This window comes from Diuraphis noxia, unplaced genomic scaffold (assembly GCF_037042655.1).
Source record: "Diuraphis noxia isolate RWA-SAM2 unplaced genomic scaffold, SU_Dnox_SAM2 contig0003, whole genome shotgun sequence".
Classification (NCBI taxonomy): Eukaryota; Metazoa; Arthropoda; class Insecta; order Hemiptera; family Aphididae; genus Diuraphis; species Diuraphis noxia.
Genome location: NW_028301713.1, coordinates 10,693,791 through 10,715,092, shown reverse-complemented (window position 1 = coordinate 10,715,092; position 21,302 = coordinate 10,693,791). Strand labels below are relative to the sequence as shown.

The 21,302-nt window shown below is 26.0% G+C and overlaps 1 protein-coding gene across 2 annotated transcripts in view; it reads right to left on the bottom strand.

The window, feature by feature from the left end:
- The window catches only part of LOC107165601 (neuroligin-4, Y-linked-like), a 354,388-nt gene that overhangs the window by 38,903 nt on the left and 294,183 nt on the right, over nt 1-21,302 (bottom strand). For both annotated transcript variants that reach the window (XM_089222255.1, XM_015513924.2), the window contains exon 3: nt 11,164-11,364. In XM_089222255.1, the coding sequence (XP_089078381.1) occupies nt 11,164-11,364 (201 nt within the window). The remainder of the gene's footprint in view (nt 1-11,163; nt 11,365-21,302) is intronic.

The following is a 21,302-nucleotide window of genomic DNA, read 5'->3' as shown; positions in this document are numbered from 1 at the left end:
ATGTTATAGACCAGTTATGCACGTGAATCTCAAATACTACAATTTGAAAAATGATGTACCTAGGTATTTTTAAAAATAGAAAAAATGCATTATTATTTTTTATTTGTTTTTACAAGTTTTATTCCCATGATATTTACTATTACATAATTTTTCAGCTCCACGGCAGGCACAACGCTTATTATTATAACCAGTCTTGCAATGGCAACACTAGTACCCTTGAGGGTAGTCTGTATATCGATAGCCATTTTAAATAAATGGTAAATACGATGACAGTTGTACACATACTAAGGTAATAATCTGTATAAATTTTCGATAGGTATGATATTTTCAAATGTAACCTCCACGGCTCCACCGATGTTATAATATGTATAGTAATAATTGTATACCGTGTAGGTCCAGACGGTCTAGTAGCCACCTTATCTGTGGCCGATAAAGTTTTATTGATTTACCCAATTAGTACCACAATTAGTTTAGCGGTCACTTTATCATTGCTCGCTAGCCATTATTTTATAATCAAATCAACATTTTCCAAATCATACGGTTATTAACGTTATTCACTAGAAAATAACGATAATTCCCACATTCGTAGGTAAATAATGTAAAAAACCGGCGATTCACGTTAATTTCCGATATAACATAATTTACCGTAACACATATACATTATTTTATGATATTTTATTCATTTAATTTGTTAATTATTAGTAAAAGTTGTTTTTGAAGAGGCCTCTAATAGCTTAAACCATTATCATTAATTATAATACTATTAAATATTAATATTGATGATTTTGTCTACCTAATACATCTACTCTAAAAAAAAAAAAACCCATTATTTGTAATTTATTTGCAAATCGATTAGGGAGAACTAACCATTGTATCTTATTAATTACCTATTATCGGTAATAATACTATAGTTTTATTTTATTCGAATCAAATGCAAATCAAATATAGAAATAAACGAAAATTCTAAACAAACAACTATATAATAATATTATAAACGAGTTATAATAAACATTTACCTATATAAGTAAATACTAAATTGTATAGCTAATCTAAATTCACGGATTTGGAATAAATATAGAGTATTTCAATAGCGCATTAAATTAAATAAGAAATATTTTGGAGCATTGCTTAGAAACTACATTGTAAATATAATGATAATGAATTAAATGAATTAATATTCAAGTGTCGGTCTTGGAAAAGGGTGATATTCATGAAAGTATAATGAGCACCCTTTGTTTTATTGATCTAGAACACTATTGCCAGGAAATAAAATGTCATTACGTTTAAAAGAATCGTATCCTTGGTCCATTAAAATAATTAAATGCTTAACACTAGACATTTTTCAGTGTTCCCTTAAAAACAACAAATTTGAATTAAAAAAAAAAAAAAAAAAAACATTAATTTAAAAGTATGTCCTTACAAAATATGTCGGTAATATTTGTTAAGTGTCTCATTCATTTATTAAATTGTTAGGCTTTCTTATAATTTATTTTTTGAGCCATTTTAATATTACTGTGACCGATTATAAAATTTATTTTCGTATAAAATAGTGAGTAATATGTAAGTGTGTACTATATAAATATTAATTACTTTACTTTACTAAAGAGATTATACAATTAATTTAAAAAAATTACAATTAAATAATTAAAAATAAAAATATGTTTACATAGTACATAGATACAGTTTATTATATATAAACAATAATAATATACATTTAATTGGATGATTTTTATGTGTAATAATAATAATACCTAATGAAAAATATGATATAAATTAAAAGATTAATTATAAATAACGTATATAAATATTCATAAAATAAATCTTAAGTTATACACAAAATAAACAAGGTCAAGCTTACACGACATGAAGACACCACGATCGCCAGAGTACGCATCGGACATACAAGAATCACCCTCTCCTATCTGATGCGTAGAGAGCTCAAACCCAGGTGTGAAACATGCAACTGCGAACTCACTGTTAATCATATATTCCTAGACCTTACCATAACGCCAGATCAAAAGCAAACATAAACACCTCCTCACTCAAAGACGCACTCGGACCAGGACAAGAAAAAAACATAGTAAACTTCATCAAGATGGCCGACCTCACAACCAACATATAAGACAAGAACCAAAGACAGCACATTACAACTATCAAATCTTCATTATATTTATAAATTAAACATGTAAACCATCGTAGGCTAATAAACCTTTGTATTTGAAGCCTTTAATTAATAAAAAAAAACAAGACATGACTATTACAGAATCATAGTATTTAAAATATTTATTTTGTGTTGGATTTTACAAAGTTATTGAAAAGCAATGCTTATAAATATTTTTACATCAATTTTACATGGCCACATTCATAACGAATATTAAAATTAAAGATTTACAAATCATTGTATATTTTATTTTTAATGGAATCATATTTGTATCAAACACTATACGAATCATAAGTTAAAATTGTAAATGTATTTCTTATACAATGATATTATATTTTATGTAAATTTTAGATTCTAGCTAGTCATAGATTGATTTTCGATGATACGGAAATTAATAAGTTCCAAATACTATGCGTTTTTTATACAACTCTGATAAAACTTTGCCGGTATTTTTATTCACCTATCGTAATAATTTGGTTTACAACTGAAAAAGTTATGCGATCCAAAATATCCAAGCCTTATGCTTTAGAGACTTAAGATAATAATAAGATCACTTTTTCACGTTATTCCCATAGAATGCTATTAAAATAATGAATCAATGTAGTCTAATTTTAATTAGATCCATCATTAATTACTTTCGATTGATAATAACAACGATTGTTGTTAATCTCAAACAGGTGAGCTTATGTAAACGTTTACGTTAACGTTTTTATCTCGTCGGGAAATACAATTGCGAACACGGAAGATCAGAGAGTATTTTATCTTTGATAAAAATAAACTAGGTAAACACAATGAAATCTGCTAAACGTAAACGGGTTAAATATAATTAATACACACCCGACAATGTGAATGTCTAACAAAACGATAGCAGGTACGGCGCACCCGCGGTATATCTCGATTAGCACTGATTCAAAAATGTAATTGGTACCCAAATTACGTCTGTCAGAATGCGTTTGGAATTATTAAAATAATAATTTTCAAACCAATACTTGTTCTAAATAATATGTTTTACCTCTCAAATCCAGTAGAGCGGTACCGAATTTATAAGCCCTACGGTGTGCATTAACTGTAAGCAATATAAATTTATTACAACATACTGTATTATTCAAAGTCAACATACAAGTGGAATAGTGTGTATTTTCTTTTGTACCTATGTCCTATGGGGTATACAGACGATTAACATACGATTAATTATTATTAAATTAGTTAAATTAGCTCTCACTGAAAAAAGTTATTTAAATAATGTATTCTTGTCATTATTTTATTTCATCTTCAACCCGATTTCATACATTTTTCATCCAAATTATGTTTTATGTAAATATTGCAATAATATATCTAAATATATATATAGAGGTATCAGATTTATTAATTATAAATTTTTTTTCTAGTGTTTTAATGTAAAAAAATATGTGCCTACAAAAATAAAAAACATTCAAGAACTTTAAAAAATAAAAAACCATTGTATTTATATACTTATTACATGTCTTCATTAAATATATTACCTACACATTTTTTTTTTTCAAATCAGAAAAACAAGAAAATTAAATGTTAAACGTTTTTAGTTCGAACCCTTTTTTTCTTATGCTTTATACTTATATCTTATGATTTACTTGGTTCATATTATTAATTATAAACAAATTCATATTGGGTTTTTTAGGCACAAAATACATTTTTATGTTATTTATAAATATTGTGGTTAAATTACCAATATCGGCAAAATCTCATTTAATTACCATATAAACCACTCAATTTGTAATATTATTGTTTAATCGTGGTTCATATAATAAGCTAATAAAATATAGAATTTAAAAAAAAAATTTTAAGGCATCAACAATAAGGTTATTAGTAGGTTTTATATATTAAAATAATTTGCATTAAATTACATTACATTTAAATTACTTAATTGGTACCTTCTATGTAATATATTTATATTCGAACATGTTATCTAATTAACTATAGTTATATATGGTCATATATTGGACTTTATAGCATTATTAAGTCTGTCTAAAACAGACAAACTAAATTTCGAATAAATAACAATGAACGTAATTCGTCTTGAATACAAATTTAGAAAAATAAACCTAGTCAAACTTAAATTAATTCAATAATTCAAGTTCATAAATATAAGGATAATTAAATTGTATCGTTCTCAATTTTCAATAAATTTAATGAGTTTAAATATAACCTATATAAATAATATTGCGTTGTGTTTAACGAAAATATATTATTTAATAAGTTACTAACACTACAGTGTAGAAGTTATTTTTTAAATGGTTAGTAAAAAATCAAGAAAACAATATGAAAAACAGTCATCGATTTATTAAAAATAATAAAGTGGTTATATATATATATATATATATAAATAGATATTATGGAACAAAAATAACACAAGCCAGTGTATATTATTGAAAATGTGAGGCACTTAATCTAGAGAAAAAAGTTTTAAATAGTTTTAAATTTGGTTTTGATACATACGTTTTAAATAACGTGTATTAAATTTAATCAATCAATGTATTAATTCATATTATCATTTTACAATGAGAGTTTTATGCTGCAGACACGTGTATTTAGGAATATAATATATAATTTATACATATTATAATAAATGAAACGAGAAATAATAATAATTAGAAAATAAACAACACAAAAACAGTGACTGGCACAAAAATGCATACTAACCCATATAATACATGTATCACGTGATATTACATTTTCATCAGGGAAATATAGTCTATTATATCTACTTGGAGCCCTTAATATATGCGTATATGCGTGTTGTAAAAATATGAGAAGAGTCTTCACTGAAGACACATACTTTCTTCCTTACTCTCTCTATCTCTCTCTCTCTCTCTCTCTCATCCACACTCATACATCTAAATTAGCATTTGATCAGCATTTAAAAAAAATAACAACATCGAGGTAGGTCACCATACGAGTCAAGTCTGGCCACGTCTCGTGGGCAGGAGGGTATAGTTGAGATACACGAAAAACATGACAAATTACAACTAAGCCCCATGGGAGGGGGTCGAAAAAAGAACAGTCGCATCTAGATAGATCAGCTGTTTAAAGATGAGTGTGCCAACTTAATGATTGGTTAAAATATGAGGATATCATTGACAAGAAAGAGTCCCTTTGTAAACGTAAATACACAAACACACACACACACGAAAAACAGATCAGTGTTCAGCCGTGTCTCAACAATTCTGTCCTCGAATTCTGTGGTCCTCATGCATGCATGCTTGAGTACGCTAAAATTGGTGTCACCGCTCGTAATGAATACAAATGTGAAACAGGAAAATAAAAACGAGAAACACATCTGATAATACATTTGATATTCATGATCGGGTTATATATTTTAGTCAAATAATAATAATAACAATAATGTACCAGCGTAAGTTATTTATTCATAACGTTCGAAAATTTTATTGGAACACCACGATTGGAAATTAATTCGCATCTCACAACGTGCATTGCGTTTGTTGGCAGTCTCTTAGCCATTACCAAACACGCACTAACACACGTGTTGAGGGAATTCATGGATTTTTTCCTCTTGATCAAATTTACAATGATGTAATAATATCGTGTATTATATATTATAACCCTAAAGTCGACCATCTGAGGTACTCGAAACTAGTATCAGCTGTATAATTAATTTCAAACGAATGTTTAATTTTATTTACGAAACAAGGTTAGTATTATTGTTGTTTTTTAAGTTACACCATTATAGTGCGATACGATAATAATTATTATCCTAAGTACAAAGATATGATTTGTTACTAAGAAAATTATTTCAAAATTTAACAGCAAAGCCATTAGTTTTCATTACAGATTAACGTAAAAACACGCATTTATTTTTAATGTTCGATTATGAAATCATTATATTTTTAATGCTTTAATCATATTAACGCAATGAAGTATTTTTTCGAACAGAAAATCATAAAATTCTTGATTAAAAACAAAAAATAAAATAAAAACATTATTCAGAAAATTATTTAATATTGTTTTTTTCTTTTTAAATCATAAATATAATTTTGTACACATTTTTCTTCCTTTCCTTTTAAAATGTATTATTATTTTATTTTAGAATTGTTAACTATTTAATGATAGTATGTATAGATTTCTTAAGACAAAAAATAAGAATGGTGGATATAATATGATGGAAATGCATTATATATTTGTATTTTTTTTTTCAAAAATTAAAAAATTTGTCTGAAAGAATTTTTGTTAAGTACCTACACATAATATTTGTCTACTGTCGCAGATGAATAAAACAGAGACCCATGAGTATAATGTGTGCAGTGTACATATGTTTTGCTTTAAAGCCACTGTAAGGTAGATACGTCCAAATTTCACATTCCAAGTTTGATGGACGCAATAAGCCAGGAATGAAAAATACATTTACAAAAATACTAAATCATTAATAGATTTCAATTACTAATTAGTTGAAAACTAGAAATACAATAATAACATTCATTTTAATTTTTAATTTATCAAAATTGTGGCTTGGCGTGGCGTGGTTGCTGCAATTAATTATGTTAATTAATAATGTCTTATGTGGCTACTGGTTAATTAATAATTATAAAAAAAATACATAAAAATTAATGACTTAAAATTTTTATAAAACAATAATAGGTGTCGTTTTATATAAAATGTGATACCTAATGCTACAATTAATATTAAATTGTGATTTCTGTAAGAAAATCTATTATATATTAGTACACTAAAATGAATAACCATTTTTAAATTATTTTTTTAGTAACATTTAAAATAATTCTTCACTTTTTAGTTCATGCATTAAATGTACGAAACTTTTAGTTTAAAGGAAAGATAACTTTAAAAAGCGCAACATCATTAAATCTAATATACCTACTGTATAACATAACTTTATATATAAAAATAAGTTAGTGAGAATGTTTTATAATTAGTTTTAATTCTAGATTGATATGTGTAAATAATTTAAGTGAATAAGTTAGGATAACATAAATAAATATTGTATAATATATAACAATAATGTATTTCTCATGTATAAATATTTTTTAATAAGTTGTCATAAACCGTATTTATGGAAAGACATTTAATTTTATTACATAGGTAATAAGAATTAATACATTACTACAAAAGAAATAAAATAAATCATTTTTATGATAACTATTTATAAACAAATATAGAGTCTTAAGATTTTTTTTACTGTAATACTTAAATAGGGTTTTTTAATTCATAAAATGTTGGTCGTAAATAAATAAGTTGTGGTTTATTGATCAAACTTAATGCGGAATGTTTGAATGATAAAATACGGTTTTGTTTAATTAAAAGTTTCAAAGCAATAGCATAGGTAGTATATTATAAGAAGATTAATGGTCAGATAATTAGACTTGTTAGTTGATGTTATGTACTTATCTGAAATCTATGATAATATCCTTTTTTTATAACAATAATTCATTCTAGTGATTAGGCACAGACATGTTTTTAACGACTGAAACCCATAGTTTTTAGAACATTTTGAACTTTTGAAGGAAATTTAAACATTTGTAATTTTTATTTAATTATTATAATTTCTTTTATTTGAGTTGCCTTTTTTCTTTAACTTGTATCAGCTTTTATCACTATCTTTATGTATTTAATTAAATTTAAACACGTGTTTAAAACTTCAAACTATTAGAAAAAAACATTTTACACAAAAACTATAATATGTTATAGGCGCCTACATAATATTTGTGTCATTTTTATATTATTAAACTTAATTTGATACATTATTAAGTCATAATAATTTGATAATGTTAATAAATTAAACTAATCTGAAGTTTGTATCAATATTACAACTCAAATTTCTTAAATATTTGATATTAGTTTATGTTGAGCTAAAATAATTCTTATGTCTTAAAACTATTTACTTTTTATTTGCTTCACAATAACGTCAATGATGAGCATTTAATGTTTAACATAGAATTCATCAATTTGAACGATTATACAATAATTTATGAAAAAGTATTTAAAAACCGTATAATATTGTATACCTAGTGTATACTGTTACAATACAGTTATTTGAATTGAAATGGTTCATTAACAAATTTCATCAATTATTATTCATATCATTCGATATCAATTAAAATATGATCCAATAAATAATTCTTTAAAAAGGAATGTAAAACATAATTTTTCTACTACAAAAAATACGTATACACTCCATGTCTGTGTTATATAAAATAGACAATGTTAATATTATCGTAATTTGTCGACATTAATGTATATTAATATAAAAAAGTGTTCTTGGATTTAGTCATCTAACAAAAATCCCACTGAATCACATTTAACTTACACTTATCATTACATATAACCAACCGAAATATCACAAAACATTATGGTATACTATTACATTTTTAATGTTATTTCTTCGATTCAAAATAATTTTTAGATCATTGTATTGGTATATTTATATTTATTTATTTATTTATTTGTGAACGGGCTTGGAGTCTAAAAGTGCAACACAATTTATAATAAAGATTAAGAAAGATTTAACAATAAAGTAAGCAGACGCCAAAACAATATATAAAATAGACAAATGGAAATTATGTAAAAATAAAAACATAAATAAATTAAAGGTAAAAATAATAAAACAGACTGAAATAGTATTAATAAAGCGTTTTAAAAGAAGCTTAGGTGCTCCGTTACAAGTGCGCACATACGGTGAATGGGATTATTTCTAGCGTATAGTAGGTGCTGTGGAAGGGAATAACAAAGGGAGAATTAGATCTAGTAAAGTGAGAGAGAACTTTAAAACTAATTAGAGAAAAGAGAAAGGGAGTATCTATACGTCCGTCAATAAGCTTATGCAAAAACGCCATTTTAGCTGTTATATCAGCCAGGGACAAAAGTCTAAGTTTATTCATAATAGGCCTATAATCATGCAATGGATGTGGAATATTTAAAATAAATGACGCCGAAGACCAAAAACGCCTCTGGACTCTCTCAATGCAAGAAGAGTCAGTGACCGTAAAAGGGTTCCAAATAATAGAAGAATATTCAAGAGGGTACCGAACAAGAGAGCAATACAGAGCTATGAAAGAACTGGAGAGCTTAAAATCTTTTGACGCGCGTATGACAAATCCGAGCATCTTTAATGCACGACAGCAAACGGCCTCTAGCTATGGTAATGAAAATCAAGATTTGGACAAAAAAGAATACCCAGGTGTTTCTTCCTAGTAACAATTGTTGCTTGACCCAATTATTATGTACGTGTGGTTAATAATATTACTGTTAGGTACGGGTAAAATACATAGATTGGCATTTTCCTACATTGAAGCTTAGCCCTATAGAATTGAACCACAAAACAAGAACATCAAGCCCATTCTGGAGGGTAACACAATCAGATACAGACTCAATTGTCCTGAATATTTTCAAATCGTCAGCAAACATAAGGAACTTATAATCATTATTTATATTCATAACATATAAATATATTATTTTATTTATTTTTATTACAACACTCTGTTTAAAGATATATTTAAAAAATCCTCTAGTACACACATGATGAACATATGCGATATCATGGTGCATAATACTACAACATCTGATCCTGACGATTTTGGACTCGCCCAAATACGTGGAAATTATTCGACGCACGTAAACGAAATTACTCAAGTGTACGGATACTCTGGTTTAAGATGTAATGAATATGTTATATGTGTATACAGAATACAGACAACACAGTCAACAATATCTTGTAACGTGAAACAAATAAATAGGTAGCTCGGATAAAACATACTGTATAATCAACTGAATAAATAGAGAAAATAACTCCAGTGATCGAGTTTTTAAATGATAATACACAAACTGAGTTATAGTATCTTTAGAGAGAGACGTGATTATGTAAATTAGTACAGGAACATTATTAATTCTTTATATATCGTCGTAGTACTATACACATTATTGGATTATTATTGTGCGTCGAATAATATTATAATTTATTAGGTTGTATAAATTATTGAGCTATGATTCTTGTATTACCAAAAGCTAATAAAAAAATAGGTTGTATACCTTTATAAATTATTAACAGAGTATACAAGTCAGGAGGTGACTGTCCAACACAAAAAAAAACTTTAAACTCGAGTCAATATAAAATATGAGTTTGTCATAGGTATTGTTTTTTAAGTTCGTTTCAAATTTTATATCTGAGATCACTTTTAATGTATAATATCGTATAGGTACGGAAAATTATAGCAAATAAAAAAATTATTTTCTATAATTTTTTTTTTTATCGATACATTGAAAATATGTTAATGTATAATAAAATCGTGTAGGTATATACCTACGCATTGTATCTTTTGTCTACTGTGAAATGTTAAATGCTTTTGATAGTGAATAACATGTTTTGTAAATCAAATGAAACAAAATAAAAATAAGATCTTTTAAATTTTTATATATATTTAAATAATTATATAATTTAATATATTGCCATGGCCTATCAAGCTAATATTATGCAGTGTTTCAAAATCATAAAAAAATGACCTCTTTATAATAAAAATAATATCCTATGACTAGCTAAATAAAACAATTTATACTGTTTTAAAATAAATACTATACCAATTATATTTTACAAGAGTGTGCCCAGGGGGTAGTTTTGGGGGTTCTAACCATTCCCAAATTAATTTTTTTAATGTTTCAAACTTATTTTTTTATAAAGAAAATACATACTTATATTATATTTAAATAAATTAAAACGACCAACAAAACAAAATCCTAGGCACGCCCCTAATTTTGTACAAATTTTTTTAGTATATATCAACTCCAATAAATTTAAATTTATATATTTGGTGCAAACATCTCTGGTTATTCCTAAACTCGGTACATTTGTATGGTTAACATTTAAAAATCCGTCTATTGACAATAATATCCTACAGCGTCGGTACCATTATGTAGAGGGTAGGGGGGCTATCTATCTGGAAGATGGTAACCACCATAATAATACACGTCATACGAGTGGTATATTATTTAAGTGCACCTACCTGGAACAACGGTCGGTGATATCATCAAGAAGTTTATGCAGGCGGCTCCGGGTCCGTGACCCATCAAAGAAACGTTCTCCGGATCGCCACCGAACAGTGCAATATTCTGTTGCACCCAGTGGAGCACAGCTATTTGATCCATAAGGCCGTAGTTGGCCACACGAGCTCTAGTGTTGGGCGAATCATTGGCATTCAAAAAACCTGAAATATATAACAAATCCTATAATTATTATATTATTCTCCATATTCAAAGACATTTCACTAATATTTCAATTTTTTTTTTCAATGAAAATTCTATAAAAATTGAAGTGACTCAGCTAACTTGGAATTGATACCAAATCCACCAATGCCTATATTTTATTGATTTCCGAAATATGTGATATTATACTGAAGTGTATGAAATAATATTGGTCTCATTTCAACCTATTATAAATTTATAACAGTGTAAACCGTGTACATTCATCATTAGATCAAAAATATTTCATTTATTTTATTATATATTTAAAATGAAATCCTTTCTACAGAGAAAATAATATTTAAGTTTTTTTATGGTCATTGATCTTCCGAATAGTGTACAAGTATATATCATCAATCAATTAAACATAAATACTATACTCATTACCAATAAACCAATTAATATTTCTAACTCTAATTGTATTGGCTATGACTAAGTACTAAATATGACAATTGACAATGTTTAACTGATATACATTAAACTATGTAGGTATATTATTATAGCAGTGTATAATATATTATATAAAGTATAGACGTTAAAGACGTATAGTACTGTTATTTATAATATTTTCGGTCAATTAGCATTAAGTGATGGGATGATTAAATTAATTTGTTTCCATTTTTTCGCAATCTAATACAAATAATGTTAGCACAGTCGTACAGAAATATAAGTAATCAATGTCGTGTCACAATAATGATGCATGAATGCGAAATTAATCCTTCGTGAATATTAATTTTGTACTTAACATTTATTTCGGCTATGGCCACTCGTAAACTCTAAATTGTAAGCTGATCGACTACGTTGTTTTTATTCTGTTAAAACTATTGTTCTATGACTTGTAACAATTTTAGTTTTCTAGTATTAACAGTAATTTTTATATATTTTGATATTTGCAGTATTTACTGATATAAATAATAGTCAATACATATAATACATACAACTATATTTAATGCATTTTTATTATTTTGTATTTGATATTGAGAAACTTAAGAAACTACTATGAATAATATTATACACAGATATTATAATTAATTAGTAATTTCACATAAAAGCAAGTTTATATGTATTATGTAGTTGTAATTTTATGTAAGTAGGACTATCTATACAAAACTAATGGATACCCATTGTTTATATAAGCTAAATAATATATTTTATTTGTTTTTGAGTTGAAGGATTTGTTTTTTTTTTGGCATGTATTAAGAAAAAGTAAAACTTGGCTTGTTTTACGTTATAACAATGTTTACAAATTTAATTAGTACTGTTATTGATATTTTATAAAACTAAATGACAAGAACGACCTTCAATGGGATTTTCTTGTCGAATTCCTGAAAACGTTATACTACATTAATCCATTTACAAAAAAGTTTTAATGAGATGTACTGACGAGAAAAGTAATTAAAGCAAAAAAATAAATATTTCAATTTTTTAACTTCCAGTTAAATCCTTCAAAATTAATATTAGAGTGCAAAGATTTATACTAGGTACTTGGCTTTCATAAATCCAATCAAATAAAATTACATCCTACCAGTTGAGTCAACTTTTTTTCAGAGTTATTTTATATTTTTTTTTATAAATAAACATATCATTATTTATATCATTTTTTTTCTGTTGAGACATCGCAGAATTTACTTATGTTAGGATTATATTAAAAATGTATAAATAAGAAGTTCATTAATAATAATAAATAATAATAATAACAATAATAAAGCAATTATTTTTTTATCATTATTTAAATTGTTATTTGATAAAATGAGTAAAAATAAAATAAAAAATATTTACCTTAAGTTGCAAGATAACATGATTTTTTTATGCAAACATTTGTTGATCATTTATTATCTTTAAATTTATCATACAAGCTACTTTAGATTAGATACTGAACTCAGATGGAAATAATTATAAATATGTATTTATGCAATTTATCAATAGTTTAAATAAAAACGTACGAAATACAAAACAATATTTATGAAAAATATAAATATGCATTAGTTGAATAAAATATTTATAAATTTTCTATTAAAACTAAATTTTTGAATTCAATTTTTTTCGTTGAAGCAGCCTATGATGCCTACTTAACAGTATAAATACACACTCAGCTACTTAATATATCCATACTTAATATAATGTGCACATGAATAGAAAATATTAAATTAAATATAATATAATCGTTTAGTTCACATTAGGTAATAGTTATACACTTGCTATTCACTGACACAATAGCACAGATTAAATATTAAATCACATGTTTAAGTATATTTTTATCCAACAGCCAAATATCACGGCAAATATAGATACATACATATTATAAATCTTTTTTTATTTTTTTATATTTTTATTATGTAATATGCAATATGTACAATTCAGGCACAATAAGAAAATGTGAGCAAATATTATAGATATAAATACATATTCTTGTAAATATCTTAGTAATATTAATATTCAAGGGGCACCTGCCATACCTGATGAGTATTTCTACACTATGCGTTCATGTGTATTAGACAGTATAGTTAAATAATATATGGATGTGGTATTATTATTAAATTTCCAAAAACTAAGAGTACCTATGTAATTATTTTATAAATATTAGCATATGCAAGAAAGCACGTTGTATAGGATCATACAAATCTTTGTGTTTTTCATACGAAATATATGAGACCATAACAAAAAATTTTACAATCATCATACATAAAATGACAGCAAACCCGTTTTAACAATGTGTTCAAAAAAAAATATGAATAAAAGCGGGTAAGTCGTGGATGTCGCTCTGCTTTACAGTAGGTTACTGTAATGGATGGAATTAAATTTGAATCTAATGATATTATATCATTGTATATACACGAAAAACGATTCTGAGTGGTGACGGTTTATCTGTCTAGGATGTATATTATAGATTATTAAAAATTTTCAAATCTTAGATTTAAAAAGAAAATTTTTATGAATTTCTATTTTAAAAAAATTTGAGAATTTTCGTGATTTTAACGTATGTTGTCAAAATTCAAACTTTGAATGCTTATAAAAAAAAAAAAATAGTGATTATGATTTATTCTATTTTCAACTCCTTTTGTAAAAATATGTTAGGATTCTTTTATTAATTTTTCAAGCTTTTCTGCCCAACAAATACATTTTGATCGATATTAATTTTAAAAAAAACTAATAATGATCGAAAATTGCATATGCCTATAAATAGTTTAACTTGAATCAAAATTTTTTGAAAATTGCATAGTGGATAGAATATTTTTATATATACATTCGGTGAAAATTCCATGTATTTATGGTCATTTTTTTTAAAGTTACATCAAAAACCAAAATTTTGTCGAAAACTGATTGTGCGTAAAATGTCCAGTTTTTCCCTTAATTTTTAGTTTGTTTATCCCGATTATGTAGAAAAATATTGAGAATTTTTTATTTTTGACTCCCCAAAATACCGACTAGATTCACTTTCTGATCAAACGAGGAACTGAAGTCGAAAATCGAAGCACTTTAACTGTCCCAAAACGTGAAAAAAAATTAAATTAAAAAAACTTACACATCGTAGTACAATCAATACATTCCTCGCTCCGCTCAGAATCTAAAATAGTTATTAATCATGTGAAAGTGAATATTGTCTACTATACGAGATTCAGCGCTGGTGTAAACAATGATTTACCTTTTCGATAAAACAAGATATTATATCGTTAACAAATTGAATAATAATATAGATTATGCATTAAATTTAAGAAAATTCCATATTATTAATGTACTATAAGGTTTAAGCTATTCAATATCCTACCATGTACAAAAACATATTTTGTATCAGTTAATAAATTGTTGAAATGATGTTATCGTAAAACTGGCAGGATGAACTTTTCTTTATTTTCATAAGGACATGGAAGCAAACCTTTTAAGTTGCCGTTACATCATGTCATGATGACCTTGCATATTATAAATAACTTAAAAAAGGCATAAAATAATGGTTATAAATTTCAATTTATTAGATTGCTTTGTTTTTCGAATTCCTTTTGAAATGTTGAATTTCTATAATCATTTTTAACTATAACTTGTCGAAGTCTAATTATTAAAATTCTCCATTATATTCAGCTTACTCAGCAAAATATAATTTATCGGTATATTCAAATGAACTTGGTGGAAACCTACTTTCTTCCCTTTGTTTCCTTTGTGTTTTAGTTTAAATTAAGACTATATTTAAATAAAAATAATATAAACAAAGTTTTATCGGAAAAAATAATGCATCCAATATAATATAACGATTGTAATCTACAAAAATAGTAGGTATACAATTAATAATAAAATACATCATATTAATACGTATTGATCATAATTTTTATAACAAATTAGTATGATATATTTAAACATACCTACATTTATTTAAATTGATTTAAAAAAAAAAAAACTTATTTAATTTCTTATTGCAATTTAAAATATTATTTTATAGATAATGAGTTGTTAGCGGTGTTCACTGAAATAGGATATAATAATTATGTAACAGTCATATAGTAAACAATTCTAGAAGTTTTGACTGTCTAGTGTCCATGGCGGGTAAAGTCATAAGTCACATAAAATGCAAAAACATCGATACAATTTTACGCTTAATGTCAGTGAATTTGAGAATTAAGAACTCTGTTGGACCTATATGGTCAATAATATAGGGTAGATTCTTATATTGTCAAGAGATTTAAAATCCTACGTGGAGAAACCTTGTTCGTTTTGGCACATTTTCGACGTGTTCTTAGTCAAGTTTATGTACGTGAGTATTTTTACCAATTGGATAATGTTTTTTCTACATGGTGACTAAGTAATGTTAAAAGATTTTTGATGTTTATTTACTATGGTTTTCCGTAAAAAACTAAACCTAAAACCATCATGTCTCAAAATGTAATTAAATGTTAATTTATTTACAATTAAGATTGATTGGTGATTAATTAATACCTCTGATCAAATTTCAACCCTCATGGGATTTATTGCATTTATCATGATCATGAAGTTCTTCGAAGTACTATAACTCTATATATACGAATAAGGATTATAGTTATATACGTTTATAACGTATCTTACAGTATAAGTACATTAAATATATTTTCGATTCTGAGCAGAGAAATGAGTGTATTGATTTTACAACTACGTGTGTTTTTTTTTTTTATTTAAAATTAAGCCGCAACAACAAAGATTATTGGCTGAAGTTAAATTTAGCATATGGTGATAAAGGAGGGATATTTATACAATTCAAGCTTGGGGTGTGAAGGTGTATTTAGATTAGGTTATATAATTTAGTTAATTTTAAAAAGGTAAATATCTTCTGAGTGTTGTCGGGGTCAGGACCAAGAGCTTCGTAAAGATTGTCAGCTAGTTTGAGGTTGACTCTAACAACGTTGTGTTCACGGCAGAAGCATATGATGTGTTTGACTGTAGGTGTTTCGCCGCATGATAGACAAGGTTCGGGATCCGTTTTGGACATTAAGTGTTTGTGGGATAACCATGTGTGACCGATTCTAAGTCTATTAAGAATTACTTCTTGACGCCTGGTAAGTGGAGTGGTTGGCCATGGGAAAATGCTGGGGTGTGTTTTTTTGTGTGTGTCTGAATACACGCAAAGTAGTCGAAATAATGCTTCGATTTTCAACTTCAATTTATTTTCCTGGAAGAAAGTGATTCTATCTGGTGCATTCGGGAAGTCATAATTTAAAATACATAGTAATAAAATTTTCAAAAGTATCGGGAAAAACAAAAACAAATTGAGGAAAAAAGGAATTTTAAAGCAAAATCGGTTTTTTGGAAAATCAATTTTGGTATTGAGTATAATTCTAAAATAAATTACCGTAGATATATGCAATTTTCACTGAATATTTATATTACCAATTTATATACATAATACAATTTTAAAATATTTTGACGAATGTTGAATTTATCGGCACTTGAATTTTTCAATTATTGTCGATATCAAGATGTTCGTTCGGTAAAAAAACTTGAAAATATTATACAAGGTTCACCGTAAGTGGAAATTAAAAAAAAAAATGAGCGTAAATCCAAAATAAATTTTTATATCTAACTTTCAAATGTTGATATAATATGACAAAATCACGAAAATCACGAAAATTTGTAAATTATTTAATTCAATAAAAGATACCTCATAAGTTTTTTTTTATCTTAATCGATATAAAAATGTCTACTGGAAAGTAAAATACAATTTTTACAAGCGATTAAATCCAAATTTTTACATTGAATATTCATTCGAATTATAATGGAACGATTTTTCTATTTTATTGTAACTCAAAACGAGTAACTGTAGATAATTGAAATTTTCACGAAATATTTATTTTTACTTTTTCTACACTTAATGAAAATTTTCAAAATATTTTGACTTATTTTGAGTTATTGACTGAACTTTTTAGTATTCAATTTTAATTTTTTTTTTCTGTTGATAACATTGTATTTGATGGGTCAAAAAGCTTGAAAATGTAATACATACGAGTAGTATTTAATTGTAATGCACATTTTTTTTAATTATCATTGAATGTTAAAATTCTGACAAAATTAAATTGAATAGTTAAAAATTTACAAAACCTTCAATTCTTCTAGATAAGGTTTATAAATTTCAAACAAGTAAGTAGTTCATCCTGGTTACCAAAAATTTAAAAAAAATGTATATACACAGTTTTTTTTATAATTATTAAGTTCAAATTTGGATGAAATTGTATATTAAATAACCAAGAACAAAGATGTTAGCTATATTGTTGTAATTTAAATATATTATTATAATATATATTATTTAATTATATTATTCATAGGTACTTGGAACTTTTAAAACATATTATTATATACAAATATGATATGCTGCAGATAATTTTAATTCAACTTACTCATTTAAAGTAGAAATAATAACAATTTAAATGTAATATAACATTTCTAGGCCAACAATTCATCATCCCTTAGAATCGTTTTTCGTATACAGTGATATTATATCATTGAATTCAAATTTAACACCATTCCAGTAGTGATCCACTTGTTACCTACTGTATAGCAAACTGTCAACTACTTAGCCACAATTTTTAATTTATTTTTTATTTTTAGTACAACTTCAACAACTTAGGTTATTATACCTTAGATAATATTAAATATTTATTATACATATGGTCGAATAAAATAACAGTTTTCCTAAATTAAGTTGTACATATTAATATGTTTGAGAAATAAGAAGGTTTTGTTAATGTTGTATTCAATTGGGCTGAGGGTTTCAAAGATATTGTCAGGCATTTTTAGGCTTTTTCTAGTTCCATAAGATTTCAACAGAACACAAGAAGATGCTTGAATGTTGAGGTTTTCCACAGGTTGAGCATGGCATTAAATATTGTATTTTACATTTATGAAAAACATTAGACATCTACAGATAAATGATTGCAGAAATAAACAACAATAAATAATAGAAATAAACGACGGTAAACGATTGAAACCAACGATCGATAATAATGTATTATTATTATTTTTATAATTAATATTATATTGTATTTTATTTTCATTTTAATGGCGAATGCAACGAGATAAATTTACAGTTGAATAATAATTACAGCGAATTCTATTGTTTTAAAGTCAAAGGTTTTATCCAGTAACCGCAGTCGTTACAAACTTTTGTCATATACAACATTGATATAACCACTATTAAACAGGCGTATTGTTGCTCGGAAAGCATAGTACAAGCGCGTACAGCGTAAACGGAAGTTAGTCATCTTCAAAAGGAATAAATACAACGCAATATAATATGGGCCATGTATAAACGGAAGAGAAACAAAAATAAATGTATAAACGAGGCAAAAAAATTTAAATGGAATGCACAGAAGCCGAGTCCAGACCTATAGAAATCACACGATGGAACAAAAGTTGTGAAGTTGGTGAGTAATAGTTAATAGAATGAGCAAATATTGCAAGAACGGCGAAAAGTAAAAAGTGGATTGACAAACTTGAAAGCTGTTAAAACGACTAATTTTCAAGTATTTGTTTATACAGCCTTATAATAATAATAATAATGAATAATATATCACGAATCAAGTTTGTGATTTTATAACACTAGCTTTTGTATAATTTACGTGAGATCAGGATCAACTGTTTTATTAAATAATAATTAAATGAAAAATGTATATAGGAAAATATTGTTTTGATACAGTTAAATATTTATGAGCGATTTTCATATAAATGTAAATTATATAGATTAAACTATTCCAATAAATACAAAAAATTACCTAGGATAATGCGTTCGGTATATTATTGCGGAAACATTTTTAATGGCAGGATAAAAATTGTTCTGTACATTTTTTTTTACCGTGCGTTTTATGCAATTAAAATATTGATACTATAAAATATACTGAAATAGTGTTTATTGTATAAGTTATCATAATATAACATAGTTAATTTTTTCTTAATTACTTATGATAATTATTATAAAATGTTGGCTATTTATATTTTTATCTATGCATATAGTATATGCCTTATATCTCTATTATGCAGCTACTAAAATGTAACAGTTGTGCAATTTACTTAAGAATAAACATTTCTATAAGAAACAAAATAGTGCACATAACATGATACTTTTAAAACAACAATTTATAAGACAGTAAAATGTAACTTTGCTATTTTCAAGTACTGGAATCAATTGAAATCTTAAGACAACCTTTAAAAATATTATGTAGTAAATAGAATGTATGGCCTAATTTTTCGTTAGGTTTAGATTATAATATATAATATTATATTATATAGAACTGCATGAGAAAATAAGTGTCACGGTTTGACAACCATTTCTTTTTTTATATACAAAGTTGCATAATATAATATGTATTCGACCTTTAACTTCTCTCACCTTGATGTAAAAAAGTCGTATATTCAGTAACCACTTTCAACAAATTTATGACAATTTTAAACAATCTAAGAACTTTAACACCAACTACATAATATTATCGAACATAAAGACAAAACACACCGAGAGTAAAAAACGAAGAAATGTGTATTACAACGGATGTCAAAAAATAGTGCATATTGTATAACTATATAAACATATAATTGTATTTATTTCAAAAGTACTCGAATACTTTTGAGGTAATGGATTAAGTTTTGTATATTTATTTGATTTTTAATAGCAATAATGATTATTATCAATCTCCAAGGATTTGTTTATTATAATAATTGGATAACTAAGTAAAATAGAAAATATAGTTATTATTACTATCATTTATTTAATGTTTAGTTTAAAACTTGTTCATACTTTTTTTTAAATGCATTTTGAAGAAAAATTAAAATTAAAATTAATAACTTAAGTAATAATATTATAATAAGTTATTTAATCGTATAAAAATTTGAAAACTTCATTAAAACCAAACTAGGGGCTTCATACACTCGGTAAACATAAATCAATTAATTGTTATTGAAACTATGGATATTTTGGCCAGGATGAACTTTAATACGAGTTAGTTCTATATAGAGATTTAAGTTTTGATGATTATAGCTCTTAGACTAACAATAAATAACAGCTAGCACTGTCTAGTTCAACTAACCTTTCTTTACTTAGAACATCCAATGTTAAAACAGTTAACACAAACGTATTTAAGTTACTAATTATAAAATTGTTGATAAAAACTACAACGGTCCTATCTTAGTCGTTCCATACATGTCTCTCAAAATGTACTTGATGTAATGCTTTAGGCGGTTTCAAAAGAGTTCGTACAATTTGGACTAAAGGTCTACGACATGAAACCTACTAATTATAAAACCAAAGAATACAAACAATGATGTTGACTCTAAATTTCCTTTCGAGAGATAATTAAACCATTATTATTCTATGAATGTCAGTAATGTCACATTTACTTACTACGTTATTCAAACACAAGACTGTAAATTAGAATGACACAAAAGTTTTAACAAATCAAAT